At 58.9% G+C, this 22,811-nt stretch overlaps 5 protein-coding genes across 5 annotated transcripts; 1 reads left to right on the forward strand and 4 right to left on the reverse strand.

Annotated features, from left to right (window-relative positions):
* Nucleotides 1-3,755: 3,755 nt before the first annotated feature.
* CHLRE_18g748097v5 (uncharacterized protein) lies at nucleotides 3,756-5,731 on the reverse strand. Its single transcript, XM_001692097.2, has 4 exons — nucleotides 5,086-5,731; nucleotides 4,688-4,756; nucleotides 4,304-4,425; nucleotides 3,756-4,135 (listed from the first exon to the last, which is right to left on the reverse strand). Exons 1-4 carry the CDS (start codon nucleotides 5,122-5,124, stop codon nucleotides 3,961-3,963), a joined length of 405 nt encoding a protein of 134 aa, XP_001692149.2. The 5' UTR covers nucleotides 5,125-5,731; the 3' UTR covers nucleotides 3,756-3,960.
* A 2,424-nt stretch (nucleotides 5,732-8,155) lies between these two features.
* On the reverse strand, nucleotides 8,156-11,441 carry CHLRE_18g748147v5 (uncharacterized protein). Its single transcript, XM_043072793.1, has one exon. The coding sequence runs from the start codon at nucleotides 11,216-11,218 to the stop codon at nucleotides 10,994-10,996; it is 225 nt and encodes a 74-aa protein (XP_042914244.1). The 5' UTR covers nucleotides 11,219-11,441; the 3' UTR covers nucleotides 8,156-10,993.
* Nucleotides 11,442-12,611: 1,170 nt separating this feature from the next.
* Nucleotides 12,612-16,573, forward strand: CHLRE_18g748197v5 (uncharacterized protein). Its single transcript, XM_043072794.1, has 2 exons — nucleotides 12,612-12,746; nucleotides 13,434-16,573. The coding sequence occupies exons 1-2, from the start codon at nucleotides 12,708-12,710 to the stop codon at nucleotides 13,593-13,595; spliced, it is 201 nt and encodes a 66-aa protein (XP_042914245.1). The 5' UTR covers nucleotides 12,612-12,707; the 3' UTR covers nucleotides 13,596-16,573.
* A 92-nt stretch (nucleotides 16,574-16,665) lies between these two features.
* On the reverse strand, nucleotides 16,666-18,351 carry CHLRE_18g748247v5 (uncharacterized protein). The gene has a single exon (XM_043072795.1). It carries the CDS (start codon nucleotides 18,284-18,286, stop codon nucleotides 17,921-17,923), a length of 366 nt encoding a protein of 121 aa, XP_042914246.1. The 5' UTR covers nucleotides 18,287-18,351; the 3' UTR covers nucleotides 16,666-17,920.
* A 555-nt stretch (nucleotides 18,352-18,906) lies between these two features.
* On the reverse strand, nucleotides 18,907-22,791 carry CHLRE_18g748297v5 (uncharacterized protein). Its single transcript, XM_001695196.2, has 8 exons — nucleotides 22,375-22,791; nucleotides 21,944-22,012; nucleotides 21,550-21,671; nucleotides 21,211-21,381; nucleotides 21,003-21,108; nucleotides 20,637-20,916; nucleotides 20,458-20,573; nucleotides 18,907-20,314 (listed from the first exon to the last, which is right to left on the reverse strand). The coding sequence occupies exons 1-8, from the start codon at nucleotides 22,411-22,413 to the stop codon at nucleotides 19,610-19,612; spliced, it is 1,608 nt and encodes a 535-aa protein (XP_001695248.2). The 5' UTR covers nucleotides 22,414-22,791; the 3' UTR covers nucleotides 18,907-19,609.
* Between the last annotated feature and the right edge of the window lie 20 nt (nucleotides 22,792-22,811).

The raw sequence follows: 22,811 nt of genomic DNA on the forward strand, positions 1-22,811 counted from the left end.
CTATGGTTACTTGGGTCATGCCCATCAGACAGAGTCGGGGGCGGATGTATTCTAACGCAACGAGAATGGCTGATAGTTCGGCTCTCTGGATTGTGTTGGTGCTGTTGAGGCCGCCTGGTTCGACGTAGATGTGTTCGGTCTGTTGGGACCACGCGCAAGCACCGAGTTTGTTCATTTCGTTGCCATCTTCACCGGCCGCAACTTTGATGCAAGATCCGTCAGTCCAAACAATGGTGGCGGCATCGTACAGGTAGCTGCTCCGAGTGGGGAAGGCAGCTCGTGTGGTGTAGAGGGCAGAGAGCGTGGGCATGGGCGTAGGGCATGTGTCCAGGCCCCGTGCTGCTGGGGCTTGGGGTCTAGTTAGCTGCTTTGCACGGGCTTTTGCACGGTGGCTGTATGGTCGGCCCGGTGGGGCTGTGCGGTCACGGGGGAGGGTTACGCGCGCGGGCCACTCCAGTGGTTGTCGGCGCCCTGGGGGTTGCGAGGTCGGTGGCGGCACCGCTCCAAGTTCGGCCAGGGAGGTTTGGAGACGTGTCAGGTTGTTGTTGGAGTTGAGTGCTTGTACCCCTGTGGTGTTCGCAATGAGGAGTAGCTGCAGGCCCTGCTTGCTGCTGGCAGCCTCGTCGGCCGCCCCGAGGCCATCTAACATGCTAGATGCGGATACGCCAGGTGGAATCAGGGCCAGGATGGTGACATGTGGACTCGCAAGGCACCGGCTGGCGGCGCCTTTGCCTTGTGGGATAATCATGAAGGTAATGGCGGGGGTGGCCTGGTGTTCTAGGTGTTCGATCGATGCTGTTGCCCACGCCAGTGCCTTTGTGCAGGCGTCTGGGTCAGGGTCAGGGTGGGCGAGGGAGAGGCCATCAAACGGGGCCGTGTACGCATCATGTGAGGCCCCGAAGAGGGAGTCAGCTGCGTGTTGGCTGTAATATTTAGTGGCCCGGCCCGAGCAGTTGAGTGGAGAGGCAAACCGCTCCACCAGCCCCACTGGGCGGTCAGGGTCTGAGTGTGTCGAGGCAAGGCAGTTATACAGCGCCAGCTTCAGGGACTCAGGGAGAGAGCGCTCACGTGCGGGGGCCGACTTGCATGTCTTGCCTTTGCTGTCTACCCGTGCGCGAAGTAGCAGTTTAGCCAAGTCTTCCGGGAAGCCCCCTTGAGATCGGTGCGGGCTGGTTGCGTCATGGTGGGTAGATAGGGCGTGTTCATATCGAGCTTTAAGAGTCAGCAAGGTGCCTAGCGTAACGGATGCTATGTGGCGTCCGGTAGGGCTGTAGACGTGGGCGAGGGTGCGTTCATCAGTGTATGTGTCTGGGATTTGGATTGTATACCTTCCGGTGGGGTGGACGTCGAGGTAGGGATTGCACGGGTTGGTGTCAATGCGCGTGTTCTGTTTGGTGGTACGTCGGACGTGGGACGCGGCCACGTCGGCTTGCGTCCATCGCCCTTGCTGTTGGGCAGGTGTAAGACGGGCGTCGTTGGGCTTGGGTTGTGGCATGGGTGTAGGGGGTTCTGCAAGTTTCCGCAAGTGTTCGGAGATGGCAGGGGTCCACCCTTGGAGGGTGGGGCATTTGTCTACGGGTTCGCTGGTGGGGTCCCATTTCATGCGCAGGAAATGTTTGCAGCACGCTTGCCCGTATCCCGTGTGTGCGGCAGCAGTCCCAGTATACTTCATGCGGGTGTAGGCCTCAGCCGCTCCTTTAACGATGGTTGTGTCCTTCCAGGCTACCTCATAGTAGCGCTCGGTGTGGAGACTGTCACCCTTCTCTGGGGCAGTGACGGCTTTAGTGATGGGCCCAGCTTGAATGTGCGAGATTTCCTCAATGTCGTGGTACAGGGAGTACACTAGTTGCTTCGCTGCTTGGGCAACGTGGTATGCCTGCGTCGGCCAGGGTAGTTTGCCTGTCAGGAGCTGGAGTCGGATTCCCATCCAACGCTTGAAGGGTCTTGGTTGGGGTGGGTGGTCATCCAAGTGTGCACGGAGGCGTTCACGCTCCTGCATATATTCTGTACGCATTTGTCCTTGTGGGTCGTGGTCAGCCTGGCGGGGGTCGTGGCTGTCCCCCGGTGTGGCACCAGTGATGTTCGGCCAGTTTGGAGGCTCAGGTGCAATCATGAAATCCCCAGTGTCTGCCCATCTCGGTCGGGAGTCATAAGCACAGGTGGGAGGTGTTGTTGGCGGGTTTGCGGATATGTAAGCTGTGACGGGGTTTAGCGGATTGGTGTCGTCCACCTGACTACCCAGGAAGTAGGGGTCGGCGAGGTGGGCTGGGATTGTACGGGTCGGGTTGGGGCGAGTGCGGTTTTGCGGGAACTTGCTGTGGTGGCGGGGAATTCCAAGTCGAGGCATGCGGTTGGTTCCTTGCATGTCTTTTTGTACATTGGCAAAGTAGTGTGGTGCCCACATGACAAAGTTCGGGGGACCGGAGTCATTTTCATCGGGGTCGTTGTTTAGTATAAAGCCAGATTTCTCTGTGTGGCTGCGCATATCGGTAGGTGGCAGTGGGTCGTGCCGGGGGTCAGCATCAATCTTTTGCTGTAGGCGCTTGATGGCGTTGGGTCGTTGTTTCTTACTTTTTGGCTGCAGGTGGGCCGTTGTGAGGGACGCTACTGTGGGTAGTGTCTGGGTGTTGGGGGCGTCCGGGCCCGCTGGTGTTGTTAGTGGGGGCGTGGGCTGTGTTAGTGGCGGTGGCATGGGTTGTGCTAGTGGCGGGGTAGGCAGTGTGCCTGTCAGAGTTTGGGTTAGAGTTGCCGTTGGCGACTGGGTTGGTGCTGTGGGTGGGGCACCTGTTGTTCTCAGCCTGTGGGCTAACGTGGTTTGGCGCTGGCGGGGGCCTAGGCCATTTGGGTGTTGGGGTGTTTGAGCCTCGGTATTGGGGTGTAATGCAGTCATGTGTTGGAGGTGGGCGTCCATCGTAGATTGGGTTGTTAGCTCGCCCGGGGTGGCATTGCGGGGTAGGAGGGCGGCAAAGGCTGGCGTGTTGGGGAGGGCTCTGTATCGCTGCGGAAGGGGTAAGTGACATTTGTAGTTTTCAGCCTGGTTGAAAGGTGCCTCACGGGCACCATCGCATTCCGCGCTCAGGCATAGGCTAAGGCGGTTTAGGGCCACTCGGTGCTTATGCTGGCATTGGTTGCGTGGCAGGTGTTGGAAGAGGACGTCAGAAGGAATGAGGCATGCGCGCCCCTCGGGTGTACGCTCTTTACCTACAAGGTTTCGCAAATCAAGGCCGGCTTGTGTCAAGGTAAGGACCAAGTGGTGTGAGATAGGGTGTGAGCTGCGGCTGATTGCGGTTAGCAGTGTGTTGGGTGGCCCTTTGTATGGGGCCCCGTGGTCCCATATGGTGAGGTTATAGGCGCGCATGATGCTGAGTTGTTTCAGTGTCGTATAGTAGTGGCTTTCATGGCGGAGTTTGTGCATGTCTGTAGTGCCGGCTATTCTGGTCTGTAGTTCAAGCAGGGCATGTGTGACCATTCCCAGGCGGCCTGGGTCATTCAGGGCCAATGTTAGGGCCCGTGTTGCTTTCTGCACATAGATTGGGAGCAGGGAGCCGACTCCTAGGCCGGACATTTCTGCTGGCGTTAGGACGGCTCGCGTGGGGAACCCGCGGCTGAGGCGATAGCATGTTCTGGCCAGTCGTGCGATCATATTGTCAAGTGTGCGTATGTCATTTTCCGTGTAGGGCATGACGGCGAAACTATATGCAGCAACGGATTGAATGCACGATTTGATGATGCGCAGGCATTGCTCTGGTGAGGCTTGACACGTTTGGAGGCTTAGGCTTTTGTCCGTGATATTTTTGCATAGGTACGCAAATTGGGGCCCCCAGTTTAGGGTCATTGTGACTTGCACACCGAGGTACTTGAACGGTTCCGTCGCTGGAAGGTAGGGTATACGTTGCAAGACTGGACTTTCAATGCTCATGTACTGTCTGCACTCTCAAGTAAGCAACCTTCCGGCGGATCTTACTTAGAAGCATCAGTCGTGGGTGCAGGAAGAGTTGCAAACAGGTAGTTTGCGTTCGGATAGCAGCCCGAGTCGACAGCTCCCGGCGTTGTGTGATCCTCAGGGGTCTTGATGGCGACACAGGGAGACTGGGCAACACTGCCAGTGGGGCCACCCGCAGCAGTGACAGCCTGCCTGCAATGTGTTGTAAGAAGGTAGTGCGTGGTGGCAAACGACAGTAAGGGGAATGGAGATGAGGCCGCAACAAGCCAACACAGGTGAAAGGTTCTCACGTTTATTCCTGCTACTGCTAGCTAGTGACCAAGGATGTGATGGGAATTCCTGCCCAGCATATCTACATACCTTCGGCTTGTGCGGAGTGCTGCATTGTGCAGGTATGCAGCGAACTCGTGCACGTCACTGAACAGCTTGAAGCATGGGTTAGGCTGCTGGTTCGTGGTAGTGACCATCCGGGCCACCGTTCCCTGTATGTTTCACACAGCAAGCGCAGGCCCAGCTAACGTACATGTTACTGGTTCTTCATCGTCGCCCCAAGCAAGCGAGCAATAGCGGGTAGTACACAACGAGTAGCTAGGGTGCGAGTGCTGCGTCCAGCGCTACGAATGCAAGCCACGGTGGTATGCATGCTTGAGCAGCGAGCAAAGCACATTGGCATACGGCGTACTTGGCTGGTGAGCTAAAGTTCTTGACCCCCCCCTACCCCTGCACGTACGCGCGCCTACCCACCGGCTGCTGCTGAAGGATCGAGAGGCCCTGGCAGATACTGTACACCTTGAGCCAGGCTTCGATGCGGGGCTGCACGAGTAATGATGAAATGTATGGAAATACTTGATAGTAAACAAACCACCGCCAGCAGAGTTGGCACACCAAGCCCCCCGACTCATCAGGCACGGTGCACGCGCACTTGCCCGCGCGTTGCAGCAGCGCAGGCACGGTGGCCAGCGATCATGCATGCTGCCACCTATCTACACCGTTCCGGCCGTGCACGAATGCAGCAGTTTATTTGCCCTTGTGACAAGAATAAGTATTGATTTCCGGGCTGCCCGCATGTAGGTATGCCGTTGTATATATTCATCCCCTTTATCCTGTGATGAAAGGCTGCCTGCTGATGCGCACACACCCACCTGATCAACCTGGCCGCTGACGGAGTTGTAGCCGCTCATGCACGTCCATACCGCGCTTGTCAGAGCATCAGTGGATGGGCAGTCCCGCGAATCCCCAGACACAAGCGCCGCGCGAACGTGCTCCTTGCAGGTTCGGTCCTCCGCATAGAAGACGTCTTCAATCAGCGACTGGTAAGTAGCTGCACAATCGTCATGGCGTGGAAGCTCTCCTACAACACCGGCCGCGCTCACTGTGCCCAGCAGCGGGAGAACGCAGCAGCAGCAGCTGAGCAAAGCAGCTGCGAAAACGGCTGCTAAACCGGATAGCGCTTTCATAGTCAATAAAAGGGATGGAAGCTCGCGACTGGGAATGCATGCAGCAGATGTGGAAATGACTCGACTACTGCCTTGGAGAAGTTCTGAGTAGTGCACGCAGGCAGAATTCGATCGCGCGCATGGGGCTGCGCCGGATTAGGAGCGGCTACGAACCGCTGCCCACCAGAAAGCATGCTTACAAAACAAGACTTAGGTGCAAAGTAGGTAACATTCACGCAGCTCGGCAATTTGGACGAGCCGTGCGTTCGTAATTCGCAATGACGACTGTTGCTTTATTTGGCAACATGCAGCAGGTTTGGGCCAGTTTTGGTCTTCGTGCTAGCTCGCTATCGTGCTTGCGTCGACACACTGCATATGGTTTCAGAAAGCGAGCTGTGGGCTGGCCCCTCATGCATCGCAGGCTCCGATGGTTAGTGCCCAGCCACAACCCCTCCATGTGGCTGCTCTCCATTCCCCTGCACCCGCAAGAAGCCCAGCAGCAGCCAGGCTCCCCTTGAGCGTATCATACCAACACTCATCCGGCGTCCAGGGTGCAGGGATGTGGATGTGGGCTTGAATGTTGTAGCCAACTTTATTAATGGTACGTGTAGTTGCCAGTAAGCGAGTGGCCGCATATGGGGGATCTGTGCATGTTGACCATTCCATAAAAAACAAGGGGCCCCCGTACGCTTGGGAGCTAATAGGCGTGTAACGCCCCGTCAGAGCCTCCATGCCACTACGACGCGCAGGCGCATCGGCTAGGGACACTCGGGTTGGGGCCGTGCGGGATTTCCCGCGCCACGCATGCGTGCCTTGTCACGTTCCGAAACACCCCACGCATTTCTTTCGCCTTCTGCCATACTCAACACCTCCCCGGCGCCCCACGCTCAAAGGGCTAGGCGCGGGGCGGGCGCGACCTCGGGGCTCCTTGGCATTCTGGCGAGTCGGCAGGCATGGCTCAGCAAGTCGCTCAGAACATTCGATGTACTTCCCCGCTTTGCTTGCCGCCAACATAATTTGCCTTAGAGACTGCATATCAGTGGGCACCGGATGCTTTCCTCGCGACCTCGCGAAAGTCAATTGTCCATGGACGCGCCAAGGCACTTCTCGTTCCGCCCGAATTTTCCCTGCCACCTATTTAAATGCAATAGGCATTAACAAATACTAATACGTAGCATTCGCGGTTTGCGCCAGTATGCTATGTTTTGCCGACGCCACGAACGCCTCCCCCTCCCCTGGTCCGCCTCTCCGCTCCCCTGGCCCTGCACGCTTTTCTTCGAGCCACGGACAGGGGTGTTCCTGGGGGGCTTCGCCCCCCCTGGAACGCTGCGCTGGGGGGGCTCAGCCCAACAACATGCACAGATCCCCCATATGCGGCCACACTATACCTCGGCAACTACCTGGTGGTGTGATGATGTCGGGTCTTGCTGGGCATGACATCTACCTGGGCATGGCGCCGAAGGAGCCCCGCCGTGCGTGTTTGGAAGTCGCAGGCGTCCTGCCAGCATCCTTGCTGCTGAGCCGTGGTGATGAGGTGCTCATCAGCTGCAGGGTACCCAGCAGTAGGGCTGACCAGTGGGTGGCGGGGCAGCGGCAATGCGTCTATCTATCTAGGAGGGCCTGCTGGCGGTTTTCCCCTGATCGTCAATATTGCATACCGGCTCATCTGTGGGTTCCCATTCTGCTCATATGAGGGGTTGGGGTAGGGCGGGGTCCGCGAGCAGAGGAAAGGGGGTGACTGCCCGGGCGGGGGAGGTACGGGCTGCACTGGTACAGGGGTAGGGCGCCTCACAGGACGGATTTCTGCTTTCGGTTCCCACTCTACCCGGTAATAATAATATGGCCTGTCATTGTCAGTTGCGGCGGCGGGCGGCGCGGACAAGCAACGAGGAGGGCGCCTCGGAAGAGGTGGAGGAGTTCTTCGAATGAAGCGGACGCTGATGCTGACGGGCGGCACAGCAAGGATGTGTTGAACGGTGTGTGGCAAGGACGTAATGTACGGTGCGTGGAAATGGGTCGGAGGTGGGGGTTGGGGAGGGCCCTCAGGCTGCGTGTTTGTAGATGAGGCGAGACACGGTTGAGGTTAGTTGGCGGCCTTATTACAGCAGGTCAACCTGTGACAGCTCTCCGCCCGATGGTGACTCTTTCTCCAGTCCTGTATACTTGACTCGTGAGGGTCGGTGGCTGTTGCGCCTCAGCTACGGATGCTCAAACGTCTCTCCACTCCTCGGTAACCCAGGCCGCCGCAACGCCTGCAAGGCCGCCGCCGCGCTGGCCAGCAGTGTGCCTGCAGCCAAGTCGGCGCCAGTCGGCGGCGGCGGAGCGGTTGCAATAAATTGGCGGAAACGTCCCCTGGGCGGCGGAATGTGTGTATGTGGCTGGCCCCCTGCCCCCACCCCCAGCCCCCACCCCCATCCCCACCCCAACGCCCGCCCGCCCCAGCCACGGCACCAGCAAGCCTGCGCCACCTGCCTTGACGGTGCAAGCCCACGAAGCAGCCTCAGGACATCAAACGGCATGCCTGGGAGCCTGTGGCGGCTTGCCCGGACTCGGGTGCGCCCAGGTAGCATCGCAGGTGGCGATACGGTTCGTGCTGTCCGCCCCCAGCCCCGACCCCCGACCCCACCCGGCCCCGCCACGGCACCCAAGCGCCTGCGCCATCTGCCTTGACGGTGCAAGCCCGAATCACAGCCTCAGGACAACCAGTGACATGCCTGGGTGCCTGTGGCGGCTTGCCCCGACTCGGTTGCGCCCAGGTAGCATCGCATGTGGTGACATCGGTTCGTGATGTTCGCCCCCAGCCCCCAGCCCCACCCGGCCCCGCTGCCCGCCACCAGCCTTGCGGTGCAAGCCCGAATCGCAGCCTCAGGACACCTAGTGACATGCCTGGGTGCCAGTGGCGGCTTGCTCCGACTCGAGTTCGCCCAGGTAGCATTGCATGTGGTGGCATCGGTTCGTGATGTTCGCCCAGCCCCACCCGGCCCCGCTGCCCGCCACCTGCCTTGCGGTGCAAGCCCGAATCGCAGGCTCAGGACAACCAGTGACATGCCTGGGTGCCAGTGGCGGCTTGCTCCGACTTGGGTTCGCCCAGGTAGCATTGCATGTGGTGACATCGATTCGTGATGTTCGCCCCCAGCCCCCAGCTCCGCCCACGGCCCCACGGTCCTTGACGGTGCAAGACCAAGCAGCAGCCTCAAGATATCCAGTAGCATGTCTGGGTGCCTGTGTCAGCGTGCCCCGACGCAAACACGCCCAGGTAGCATCGCAGGTGGTGACATCGGTTCGTGCCGTCGGCCCCCTGCCCCCAACCCCAGCCCCCACCCCCACCCCGCCACGGCACCCACGCGCCTGCGCCACCTGCCTTGACGGTGCAAGCCCAAGCAGCAGCCTTAGGACAATCAATGCAATGCCTGGGTGCCTGTGGCGGTGTGCCTTGACGTGGGTGCGCCCAGGTAGCATCTCATGTGGTGACACTGTTCGTGCAGTAGTCCGCCCCCAGCCCCGACGCCCACCCACCGGCCAGCCACGGCGCCCACACGCCTGCGCAACCTGCCTTGATGGTGCAAGCCCACGCAGCATCCTCAGGACATTCAATGCAATGCCTGGGTGCCTGTGGTGGTGTGCCCCGACAAGGCGGCACCCAGGTAGCATCGCAGGTGGTGATACGGTTCGTGCCGTTCACTTCCAGCCCACACCCCCACCCCAACGCCCACCCACCCCAGCCACGGCGCCAGCACGCCTGCACCACCTGCCTTGACGGTGCAAGCCACGCAGCAGCCTCAGGACATCAAGCGGCATGCCTGGGTGCCTGTGGCGGCTTGCCCGGACTCGGGTGCGCCCAGGTAGCATCTCATGGTGACACGGTTGGTGTTGTCGGCCCCCAGCCCCCACCCCCACCCGGCCCCGCCGCCCGCCACCTGCCTTGCGGTGCAAGCCCGGGTCGCAGCCTCGGGTATTTCAGTGGCATGCCTGGGTGCCTGTGGTGGCTTGCCCCGACACGGCGGCACCCAAGTAGCATCTCATGTGGTGACACAGTTCGTGCAGTCCGCCCCCAGCCCCGACGCCCACCCACCGGCCAGCCACGGTGCCCACACGCCTGCGCAACTTGCCTTGACTGTACAAACCCACGCAGCAGCCTCCAGACATCTAGCGGCATGCCGGTGTGCCTACGCTGGTGTGACCTGACGCGGGTGCGCCCAGGTAGCATCGCAGGTGGCGATACGGTTCGTGCTGTCCGCCCCCAGCCCCGACGCCCCACCCCCACCCGGCCCCGCCACGGTACCCACGCGCCTGCGCCACCTGCCTTGACGGTGCAAGCCCAAGCAGCAGCCTCAGAACAACCAGTGACATGCCTGGGTGCCTGTGGTGGTGTGCCCCGACACGGCGGCACCCAGGTAGCATCGCAGGTGGCGATACGGTTCATGCCTCCCGCCCCCCAGCCCCGACCCCCACCCACCGCCCCACCCACGGCGCCCACACGCCTGATCCACCTGCCTTGACGGTGCAAGCCCACGCAGCAGCCTCAGGACATCAAGCGGCATGCCTGGGAGCCTGTGGCGGCTTGCCCCGACTCGGTTGCGCCCAGGTAGCATCGCATGTGGTGACATCGGTTCGTGATGCTCGCCCCCAGCCCCCAGCCCCACCCGGCCCCGCTGCCCGCCACCTGCCTTGCGGTGCAAGCCCGAATCGCAGCCTCAGGACACCTAGTGACATGCCTGGGTGCCAGTGGCGGCTTGCTCTGACTCGGGTTCGCCCAGGTAGCATTGCATGTGGTGACATCGGTTCGTGATGTTCGCCCCAAGCCCCCAGCACCGCCCACGGCGCCAGCACGCCTGCGCCACCAGCCTTGACGGTGCAAGACCAAGCAGCAGCCTCAAGATATCCAGTAGCATGTCTGGGTGCCTGTGTCAGCGTGCCCCAACGCAAACACGCCCAGGTAGCATCGCAGGTGGTGACATCGGTTCGTGCCGTCGGCCCCCTGCCCCCAACCCCAGCCCCCACCCCCACCCCGCCACGGCACCCACGCGCCTGCGCCACCTGCCTTGACGGTGCAAGCCCAAGCAGCAGCCTTAGGACAATCAATGCAATGCCTGGGTGCCTGTGGTGGTGTGCCCCGACACGGCAGCACCCAGGTAGCATCGCAGGTGGTGATACGGTTCGTGCCGTCCGCTTCCAGCTCACACCCCCACCTTAACACCCACCCACCCCAGCCACGGCGCCAGCACGCCTGCGCCACCAGCCTTGACGGTGCAAGACCAAGCAGCAGCCTCAGGACATCAAGCGGCATGTCTGGGTGCCTGTGTCAGCGTGCCCCGACGCAAACACGCCCAGGTAGCATCGCAGGTGGTGACATCGGTTCGTGCCGTCGGCCCCCAGCCCACACCCGGCCCCACCGCCCGCCACCTGCCTTGCGGTGCAAGCCCGGGTCGCAGCCTAAGGTCATTCTATGGCATGCCTGAGTGCCTGTGGCGGTGCGCCCCGACACGGCGGCACCCAAGTAGCATCTCATGTGGTGACACAGTTCGTGTAGTCCGCCCCCAGACCACCCACCGGCCAGCCACGGCGCCCACGCGCCTGCGCAACCTGCCTTGCGGTGCAAGCCCGAATCGCAGCCTCAGAACAACCAGTGACATGCCTGGGTGCCTGTGGCGGCTTGCCCCGACTCGGGTGCGCCCAGGTAGCATTGCATGTGGTGACACCGGTTCGTAATGTTCGCCACGGCGGGCCTGGGCGGCAGCTGGGCGGCGGGCCTGGGCCGGAGCACGGTAGCCAAGCAGTCACTGCACGGTAACCAAGCGGTCACTGCAAGGTAACCAATTAGTCCGACACTGGTGACCATGCGGTCTGTTAACCGCCAGTGTCTATTGACCATCGGTCTGCGACCTGAAGCCTAAATAAACCGATGGTAACCCGAGTGACAAACTGGCCATTACTCCCCAGTAAGCTTTCGCCCGGCTAGACGTCCGGTAGCATGCTAGGTGGTATGGACGTCTATCTGTGTTTGTGAATCGGTTAAATCGGTGCTAGGTCGCAAACAGCCACGTATTCACTCCCTATCGACGTTATATTATTAAACAGGTATAATATGATATAATACGCATATATTACCATCGTTGGGCGGCCAACTGGCGCGCCTACCATGGTGAAATCGCGGTCCACATTTCGTTAGGATTCGGGCTACCCCAACTTCAAGGTAGCTTGTTTGCGGTCATTTGGGCCCACCTATGTGACAATAGGCATTTGAAGGAACCGACGCCAGGAAAGTGGCGACTTTTGGCCAGACCCTCAGCGACGCGCGACCGGGCCGGCCGCGCGAGAGTTCCAAACTCAACTCCTGAAGCATGGCCAAATGCAGCTCGCCCAGTGCGCCATGTGGCTTACTCGTGTATCTGTATATTTGATGTATTGCACCGTCCACCAGCACAACCGCCGACGTGTGCCAGGTCGGGCCGTACTACGATGCCCCGGCCGTGGCCTGCGTGCACTTCCTGGGCCCGGCACGCCCCTCCACTGCATCCCACTCCTGCCCCCAGCCCTCCAGGCGCCTCTGGGTACATGCATAACAGCCTTCAGCATCACACCTGGGAAAAACAGCTCGCACATGGACGCCCCCTGGGCGGCGCCCAGCCCGGGGGTGCGCGCACGGCTACACACTGCGGCCGCAGTTGGCAGGGGCTGCCGCGGCTGACAGCGCACGCCGCCATAGCCTGGATGCCCGGCGTATCACCTGGGTATTGCGTTGCAGGCGGCTATGGGCAGCCTGGAGCCGCCCACACGCACCAAGCGCTCGGCTCACTGCCACCCGCCGCACACAGCGCACACGCAGCGCATTCTCAGTCGCGGCCCGGGCGTGGGAGTCGCTGAAGGGGTGCTGCGCCGCTTCACAATACGCTTACAGACTTGCAGGTCGCATGGGGACGCGCGATGGGGCGGACAGGCAAGGCGTGTGCGGGGGCATGCAGGCTTCGCTCGTGTGGGGGGGGGCCTGGAGGGCGTGTGGCTGCGGCGGTGGGGTATGGGCCGCTTCCGTGCCTTGCAGCCTGGGCGCTGTACCTGCCCGGCTCGCAATGGTAAGCCCTGGTAAAGGGCATGCTATCACGGCGCTCGGGCCGCCAGGAATCGGCATGGCCGGGCCACACGGTGGCCGGGCGTCCGGCCACCCTGCACGCCGAGGAGCCCACGGACACAAAACAGCACTTTCCCAATACAAACTGCCCAGGCTCAGAAATCGACCCAAACACGCAAACTGGGCCGAGATAAGGCTCAGCCATATCATATGCACTACATATAGTGTACTGAAGCTGGGGAGGCGGCGGAACACCAAAGGTATGAACGATAGCACGCATCTGGCGATCTTGGACGACCCAGCACGCAGCGGCTGGCTAGGCTAGCACGCCCGCGCACCCATACCCCATGCGGGCGCCCCGCCCGCCGCATGCCCCCGACCCATCGCGCCGGGCTCTGCTGCACCATGCCACAGCTCCGTATGGGCCCTGGCCGGGCTGGGATGTAAGCGGAGGCAGCGGGACAGGTGGCAGAGCCCACCGAGCATGGCCACGGGCCGACACACGTGTGTGCCCATGGCCAGTATAGCCCCCACACACCCCCAGCACCCCCGGCCACCGCATCCCCCCGACCCATCGCGCCGGGCTCTGCTGCACTATATCATAAGAACCCTGGGTGCGTATACTGTACTGGCAAACGTATTACTAGTTTCCACAGGTATAGTTATAGTTACCACAGGTCCGTATGGGCCGTGGCCAGGATAACCGCTGGGTAACCAGCGATTAACCGCCGATGGTTTAATTGGGGCTGGAACGGTAGGGCAACTTGCTGTCATTATTATTGGCGTTTGTTCGCGTTCGGTCAGGACTCTGTGGTTGAGGGTGCGTGGGCTGGGTGGCAACTGCGTGGTCATGTAGGGCGTCGCAACATTGCCTGGCTTTGTGGGAGGTGACGCCCAGGGGGGAGAGTAGGGGATGGATTGTGCCGGCGACGCTGAGGTTGCTGGCACTCTGTGAGGTGTATTTCACTTTCCATCCCGCTTCCCGCAGGTCGGCTGCTGCAAGGGCCTGCTGCATGCTGCTGCTGCTGCTGCTGCTGCTGCTGCTGCTGCTGCTGCTGCTGCTGCTGCTGCTGCTGCTGCTGCTGCTGCTGCTGCTGCTGCTGCTGCTGCTGCTGCTGCTGCTGCTGCTGCTGCTGGTGATAAGCTCTGAGTTTGGGGCAAGCGGAACGTGCAAAGTTAATCGGAGTCTGGGTAAGCCCCATACGGGCACGGACTGAGTCCATACGGGTCACAGATGGCCGGGTCTGGGTACGGGGTTGTGCATCACAAGTGGATACGTGGGGGGTTGGAGGTGCGAGACACACGAAGACCCCGACGGCCGACGCGTCACGAACTCAAACAGCGGCACGCTGACACGAACCCCGGACGGCACCACGTAACACCGCACAACACGTAAAAGGCAAGGCACGCCACGACGCGTTTCGGCCTTGCCAGGGCCTCATCAGGTGGCTTTAGCGTGAAGGACAGGCACGCGCACACGCCCCGTTCGACAGACGCACACGCATGTTCACATCGCACACGTCACTTCGATGCTCACGCACAAACGTCCAACCAAAAGTACAAACCTTTCGTTTGTGATAGTCCGGTGCTGGCTGTGTGGGCGAAATGACCGGCGGAAGCGCGTCAAGGAGCAGGATGAGGTCCAGAAGGTGTGCGTAGTCGCGTAGGCGTCAAATATGATTCACATGCGAGCAAAGAAAGCGGAAACATAGGGGCACGGGGTCGGTAAGCGAGTGTAGAAAGGTCGATTGATGTTGCAATGATCGCGGGAGCGAGCGAGGTGCTCAGTTGCGCGCAGCGTGACGACATGCAAAATAATAGGGTGAGGGCAGAGCAAGAGTGGAGTAGCAGTCTTTGGCGTTCGGCGTTCGGTGCAGAAAGCGGGAAGCATGTATTCGCACGGGAAGTTCCGGAGCATTATTTGCGTTGAACAAAAGCCAAAGCAGTATGTGTCAGTTCCGAAAGCAATATGTTTTGAGAAAAACGTACGCATTTTAAACGGGTGGGGCACAAGCATGGGCGCGAAAATCCAGAAGTACGGAGATGCAGCGCTGCATGCAATTGCGAGTTTATTGGCAAAAGCCAAGTTCACTTACAGTTGCTGCTGCTGCTGCTGCTGCTGCGCAACCCCGCCATTGCGCAAGGGTCCCGTGGTGCAGGAAAACCGTGGGTGGCACCATGCCGTACCGATCAGTTTTGCAACTGAAAGGTAGGAGTGGTGCCACCTTCCGGCAAGCACCACCCACTACCTTCCAAAACGTCTTAAACAACCATTAAATCAGATGTGGTCAGGGAAGACGGCTAGGAGCCAAGCATGTGCCAGAGAAAGGCCGGTGAATACGGGATTGTCACGCCAGCTCGTGTGACCGGACACGGCGAGGGATAGTGCTGGGAAAGCTGCCTAACGTCAGGGTTAGGGTTGTTGCGGCTGTCGGGTTTAGGGCAGTGTCAGTGCGGAACGGGTGCCTCCCGGGCTCCGGACGGTAGAAGGCTGAGTCATTGCTAGCCTTATTCTGCGGTGCTTTACGGGTGTGAAGTACGTTGGAACGCAGTTTGTAGATGCCGTTATGACGCGGCTAAGGATTTGCGTATCCGGATGAGGCGATTCCCCCTTGGGGCGCCGTTGTTTGTGTGGTCACCAGCTCGAGACGACTTGTTCTGTCTCGAGCTCTCTGGTACGGCTTGCTGGTTAGCGATTTCACAGACAGAACCCCGCTGCGCCTATACACGGCCGGTGGTAATACGCGTTTAACCAACAAGAGGTCTTACCAGAATCGATATCTCGTCAACCTAAATTAGTCTGTGCGCTCAGCAAGGGGCAGTGAGCCACGCAGCACCACATCAGTCAGGGCACGTCAGGAAGGCGTTATCACGCGTTAGGGCGTGACAGGATGGGTACCATGTGGCAAAAAGAAACAAGTAACAAGTGCGTTGCAACTATATGAGCCTGGGCATATCTCGCTCATATTGCACGCAGTAGGCGGTTTGTGTAAACGGAGTTTCCCGCGATGCACGTGCGGGGGGTCCAAGAAAGAGGCGGGCAAGAGCGGGTTGAGAAGCTTGTCCGTGACCCAAGGTCCTGGGGACCTCCGCCTGGTCACGGTCACAGTCGGGATGGAAGTGAGGTATGTGTTCACGGCCGTAGACCGTGAGGGCACATAACCTCACTCAGGTCATAGACGGTGCGACGAGGGGAGTAACATATGCCCAGATGCGCGTGCAAGTGCCCCCATGCGGACCCGTTCGGACTGGGATTGTAGTCCCATAATGTCCTACGCGCTCATCCATACAGCGTCACGCTCCCTCGTTCATAACACTGTACAGACTGCAAGAAGGGTCAATGTGCTGCTGGTGATAAGCTCTGAGTTTGGGGCAAGCGGGACGTGCAAAGTTAATCGGAGTCTGGGTAAGCCCCATACGGGCACGGACTGAGTCCATACGGGTCACAGATGGCCGGGTCTGGGTACGGGGTTGTGCATCACAAGTGGATACGTGGGGGGTTGGAGGTGCGAGACACACGAAGACCCCGACGCGTCACGAACTCAAACAGCGGCACGCTGACACGAACCCCGGACGGCACCACGTAACACCGCACAACACGTAAAAGGCAAGGCACGCCACGACGCGTTTCGGCCTTGCCAGGGCCTCATCAGGTGGCTTTAGCGTGAAGGACAGGCACGCGCACACGCCCCGTTCGACAGACGCACACGCATGTTCACATCGCACACGTCACTTCGATGCTCACGCACAAACGTCCAACCAAAAGTACAAACCTTTCGTTTGTGATAGTCCGGTGCTGGCTGTGTGGGCGAAATGACCGGCGGAAGCGCGTCAAGGAGCAGGATGAGGTCCAGAAGGTGTGCGTAGTCGCGTAGGCGTCAAATATGATTCACATGCGAGCAAAGAAAGCGGAAACATAGGGGCACGGGGTCGGTAAGCGAGTGTAGAAAGGTCGATTGATGTTGCAATGATCGCGGGAGCGAGCGAGGTGCTCAGTTGCGCGCAGCGTGACGACATGCAAAATAATAGGGTGAGGGCAGAGCAAGAGTGGAGTAGCAGTCTTTGGCGTTCGGCGTTCGGTGCAGAAAGCGGGAAGCATGTATTCGCACGGGAAGTTCCGGAGCATTATTTGCGTTGAACAAAAGCCAAAGCAGTATGTGTCAGTTCCGAAAGCAATATGTTTTGAGAAAAACGTACGCATTTTAAACGGGTGGGGCACAAGATTGCATTGGTTACAAGAGGGACCTGCTGACGCAGTTCACGAGCCAGTGACGTGGAGAACGAACACCCTGCTCTGGACCCCAGGGGCGTGCCGCCTGCAGCGCCGTCGGCCTACTCTAGCTCTAGTAGGCTTGCTCCCATAGGACGCTCCTCCCGCCATACCGAACATGTTACTAGGTGCCATCACTCCACCTCCTCTTCCATTATGACACTTCGTGGTCTGTTCAGCTTCATACTTCCATCTGCTCTGCGCTCAATCCAAGGGTGGCCTGGCGAGACTCGGTCCCACCCCCTCGGTTTGGCACCAAGACACACATACGATTGTAACCTAGACCAGAAGTCTGCTATAACTTGCGATTTGATGCGCGCCATTACTGCGTTCCCATCGATCACTCCTTGCTCGTTCCTGGCTGCATATAGCAATCTCCTACCATAATCCATCGCCGAGGTTGCTGCCATGCAGACTACATCCCAGACAGCTTGTTCAATTGTATGATGCGGCTTAGTTGTCAGCCATAAGTGTGGGCACAAGCATGGGCGCGAAAATCCAGAAGTACGGAGCTGCAGCCAAGCGGGTCCCACTCCAGGAAAAAGTGTGTCCCCAGGGAGGCGCCCACGCGACGGCACCAAAAACCCCTGATAGATTGTCCTTCAAGGATGCCGCCACGTCTACGGCTACGTCTCTCGGCGCCTATGGCTTACTGATGCTTGAAGGAGAATCTATCAGGGGGTTTTCACCGCGTGCCGTCCGGGGGGTGCGTTTCCCCAGCCAAACCCGCACGCCGAGGAGGCCAGGAGACGTCGCCCCGAGAAAAATGCAGAGCGGGATACAGACTCCGCCACTTAATATATATGTTACATGCAATCTGTTGGAGCAATAGCGCTTGACAGCAGGCTAAAACGTGCTCGTCGAGGCTCAAGTCGCGAAATTGACCGAAGCCAACATCCTACATAGGCGTTGTTTTTGGGCTTTATTGATTGCCGTCAACACAGATATATGCGTAGGTGTAGTTAGGCTACTGTCTGGCCTGATATGGCGTGTCCTGGCGAACGCGACATTTAGATGTTCGAGGTCGGCCCCGGCTCGATTCAATGCCCCCGGGTTACTCTAATGACCTTATGTGTGGTATAAGATGCTATAGGAAAGGTATTGGGCTGGGGACACGACCGGCCCGTAGGGCCGTGCGCGAGTGGGACCCGCTTGGCTGCAGCGCTGCATGCAATTGCGAGTTTATTGGCAAAAGCCAAGTTCACTTACAGTTGCTGCTGCTGCTGCTGCTGCTGCTGCTGCTGCTGCTGCTGCTGCTGCTGCTGCTGCTGCTGCTGCTGCTGCTGCTGCTGCTGCTGCTGCTGCTTTTCGGAGTGGTTTGTGCCGGCGGTGTAGCCTGCTGCTGGCTCCATGATGTTGATGGTGTCGTGTTTGCTGGAAATCACAAGGAAGTCTGGGTCCAGGGCTGTGGCAAGGGAGATGGAGGGGATCGGTCGGATGTCGGGGCGGTACTGTAGGTGTAGTAGGTGGCGCCCTGCTGCTGCTTTGCCCTCCTGGTCGGGGAGCAGCCACGGCGGCAGGCGGTTGTCAGCCGCGTAGTCTGGAAGGTCGGCTTTAGACGTGGCGTCCATTACCATGTACCATGTACCATGTGCGATGGCTCATGCAATGGTCTGGACTGCAATGTTGTGTTGTTTAATGTACATTGCACGGAGTTGGGGGTATGGCAGCCTCCCAGTATATGGCAACCGGAGTCGGGTCCGCACAGAGTGCGTGGGCATGCATGGGGCAGGGGTGTCGGGGCCAGTGCGGGGGGCGCGGCGGGCCTGTAATTGTGCGGCCGAAGCGGGCTGCACGTTCATTGTTCCACAGCATAAATAGTCTATGCAGCGCTTGGCCTTGCGGTGCCTGCCTGATGATTGTAGCAGGTTCATGGTGCGGGTACTGGGCGAGTTAGTTCCAGGCCTGGAATAGCGTTGGCGACGAAGCCGGTGTAGAGGTTTTTGCGGGTGTGGGCGACGTGTGCCAGCCACTCGGCCCCAGCCAGGCATCCGCTCTCCCTTGGCATTTTTCACTGCCGCCTTACCTGTTTGAATCGCTGAATGTGCTTTGAGCTGGGCGGGGGGGAGAGCGGTTTGGCGGGTGACCTATCGTGCACCTTTTTGACGCGGTGCGTGTGGTTTCTTTACGGGCACAAGGTGCGGCACGTGGGAATGTACCATACCCAGGTCGTGATGGGAACTGGCCTGCATGTGCGCAGCATAGGTTGCATCCTGTCGACATAACCATTGGGCACAGCAAGCGAGGCGAGAGTGTGCTGCTGACACAGTCAGACAGTTCCCCCCTACACAAAAACTACACACGCACGTTTACCCTCACCCCATCACCTACCCCACTAATACACCCGCCCAGGTCGCAAGTCATTTCATAGCGCAAGGGCGCATGACCCTTATCACAGCGATGCTAACCATCGGAGGTGATAACCCCTCTTACCCCTCTGCGTGGGGTAAGTATCTAATAGCATCGGTGACAGGAGGGACCAGTTCACTAGCCAGCCTCACGGGCTGGGGGTTGCAAGACCACCCACGTGACCGGCCCACCCCTGCCTTGCACAGATTCAGATCATCATTTCCTGTTGGTTAGCCGTCACCACAATCTGGATGCAGTGATCGCTCCTGGAAAGCTACTAGACGCCACCGTACAAGCAACACAGAAGCACGCAGAGAGTTGCATAAGTACGAAGATCTATCATCACTGCTACCGTATGTTTATAGGAAGTCATGCAATCACTCCATGCTTATGATCCTCATCACCTCATCAAGGCTCATGCTCAACGGCTTGGCTCAATCCACGGCGGCATACACACAGCAGTCGCGGTGAACGCTTGAGGCGGCCCCCAGGCACACCTACCAACTGGGCGTACCTGCCTGCCTTAAGACTGTCCCATCGCACACCTACCAACTGGGCGTACGTGCCAGTGCCATGAGCGCAAACACTAACACAACTACACCCCACACCGGAAACCGAGTGCGACCACTGCCACCCGTACCACCACCACTAGTTGCAGGCGCATTAGTGTACGGGTTGGGTGCACGGCTGCCAATGCCACCACTGCTGCTACTGCCACCGCTTTGTCCGGCGGTGCCATTTGGTGTCGCCGTGCCGGCAGGCATATAGAATGAAGCCTGCAGGTTGGTCGGATAGTAAGGCCCGGCAGGATCCAGCACATTGCTGGCCGCATCAAACACGGAAAGTGGGTTCTGGCGCCCAAAGTCCGATGCCAGGAACTCGGAGCAGTTGGGCGATCCATATGTATCAGCTTGGAAACTCCGCTTGCTGTTTAGTGGCATGCACATGTTCGACAAGTTCATAATGGCCCTGGCCCAAGGGTCAGAAGTGAAGATGCTGTTATCCTGAACGATCAGGGGCTCCAGATGCGCCAGCTGGCAGGAGCCGTAGTACCACGCACAGTAAGGTACGTAGTTGCATGCCTCCCGGCTTTCTTGAATCGAATCACACTTGATGAGAGCATTGATGGCTCGCATGGAAACAGGGCAGGCGCCGTAGAAATATGAGATGAAGTCGGTATTGATGTACACCGTGTTGTAGTACGTTGCAAGTGTGAACGTTATGTTCCTCAATATGTAGTCACTTAGCAACTGCGGGGAACATACATGAGGCAAAGACAATGATTAAATGCAGGCCGGAGGCAGGCCAGGTGCAGGCTGGAACGCTAGGAGCGGGCATGCAGGCTTGAGGCAGGTCCGCAAGCAGTGATCGCATGCGAGGCAGGCGTTATTACCTTCCGTTCTGCTGGTTTCAGGTACGTGGAGTAGAGTTGTGCCAAGTAGGACTGATTGGTGGCCCACTTGGGCAAGCAGAGTTGGCTCTGCCTTGTCTCGTACGGCCATTCAAAATCTGTTCAATCATATAAATTCCATAGCTTCAGCTCCCACCACACCACAAGAGGTGCTAACTTACCGAAATATCCTTTAAACGGGGAGAAGATGTCCACTCCAAGTGTGTCAAGCATTGCGTCCGTGTCAAACGCCGGATCAAATATCTGATCCAAAGTGCTGTTGTCTGCGTACTGTACTTTATTGTACGCAGCAGAAGGCAACACTTTCGACACATCCGCCCAAGTACACAATGGGTTATCAAGGCAAGCAGCAACAGTGCCGCCGTATGCAGGATTCAGATTGTCACATGTCAAAAGAACATCCATGAGGGACCCTGGGCACACAAGGGAATTGCGCAGAGCCTGCATTGCATAAAACAATCAAGGTGGGCGGAAATGTGTCAACCTCAAGTCATAACTAAATTGATGCCGGCGGCACTACTACTCACATCCGCGGGCATTGGAATGGTGTTGTAGGCGCTGTAGTCGACAGGGCAGGGACCGCTCCCTCTACCACGTGCCAGGCACTGCTGAGCCAGGGCGCGCGCGATGACCCTGTGCACGATAACAACGCACCACAAAACGTTGCAAGACTGGACTTTCAATGCTCATGTACTGTCTGCACTCTCAAGTAAGCAACCTTCCGGCGGATCTTACTTAGAAGCATCAGTCGTGGGTGCAGGAAGAGTTGCAAACAGGTAGTTTGCGTTCGGATAGCAGCCGGAGTCGACAGCTCCCGGTGTTGTGTGATTCTCAGAGGTCTTGATGGCGACACAGGGAGACTGGGCAACACTGCCAGTGGGGCCACCCGCAGCAGTGACAGCCTGCCTGAAATGTGTTGTAACAAGGTAGTGCGTGGTGGCAAACGACAGTAAGGGGACTGGAGACGAGGCCGCAACAAGCCAACACAGGTGAAAGGTTCTCACGTTTATTCATGCTACTGCTAGCTAGTGACCAAGGATGTGATGGGAATTCCTGCCCAGCATATCGACATACCTTCGACTTGTGCGGAGTGCTGCATTGTGCAGGTATGCAGCGAACTCGTGCACGTCACTGAACAGCTTGAAGCATGGGTTAGGCTGCTGGTCCGTGATAGTGACCATCCGGGCCACCGTTCCCTGTTTCGCACAGCAAGCGCAGGCCCAACGTACATGTTACTGCTGGTTCGTCATCGTCGCCCCAAGCAAGCGAGCAAGCGAGTACACAACGAGGTAGTACACATACAATGAGTAGGATTGCGAGTGCTGCGCTACTAGCGCTACGAATGCAAGCCACGGTGGTATGCATGCTTGAGCAGCGAGCAAAGCACATTGGCATACGGCGTACTTGGCTGGTGAGCTAAAGTTCTTGACCCCCCCCCCTACCCCTGCACGTACGCGCGCCTACCCACCGGCTGCTGCTGAAGGATCGAGAGGCCCTGGCAGATACTGTACACCTTGAGCCAGGCTTCGATGCGGGGCTGCACGAGTAATAATGAAATGGATATACTTTGTAAACAAACCGCCAGCAGAGTTGGCACACCAAGCCCCCCGACTCATCAGGCACGGTGCACGCGCACCACCTATTACCCCTGACCGTGCACCACCCCTGACGCGCACTCGCCCGCGCGCTGCAGCAGCGCAGGCATGCACGGTGGCCAGCGATCATGCATGCTGCCACCTACACCTTTCCGGCCGTATAGTGCACGAATGCAGCAGTTTGCCCTTGTGACATCAATACGCATTGATTTCCGGGCTGCCCGCATGTAGGCATGCCGTTGTATATGTGCGTCCCCTTTAATCCTGCTGTGAACGGGCTGCCTGCTGATGCGCACACACCCACCTGATCAACCTGGCCGCTGACGGAGTTGTAGCCGCTCATGCACGTCCATACCGCGCTTGTCAGAGCATTGATGGATGGGCAGTCCCGCGAATCCACAGCCACAAGCGCCGCGCGAACGTGCTCCTTGCAGGTTCTGTCCTCCGCATAGAAGACGTCCTCAATCAGCGACTGGTAAGTAGCTGCACAATTGTCATGGCGTGGAAGCTCTTCTACAACACCGGCTGCGCTCACTGTGCCCAGCAGCGGGAGAATGCAGGAGCAGCTGAGCAAAGCAGCTGCGAAAACGGCTGCTAAACCGGCGGATAGCGCTTTCATAGTCAATAAAAGGTATGGAAGCTCGCGACTGGGAATGCATGCAGATGTGGAAATGACTCGACTACTGCCTTGGAGAAGTTCTGAGTAGTGCAGGCAGAATTCGATCGCGCGCATGGGGCTGC

This window comes from Chlamydomonas reinhardtii (genome assembly GCF_000002595.2).
Source record: "Chlamydomonas reinhardtii strain CC-503 cw92 mt+ unplaced genomic scaffold scaffold_18, whole genome shotgun sequence".
Lineage (NCBI taxonomy): Eukaryota > Viridiplantae > Chlorophyta > Chlorophyceae > Chlamydomonadales > Chlamydomonadaceae > Chlamydomonas > Chlamydomonas reinhardtii.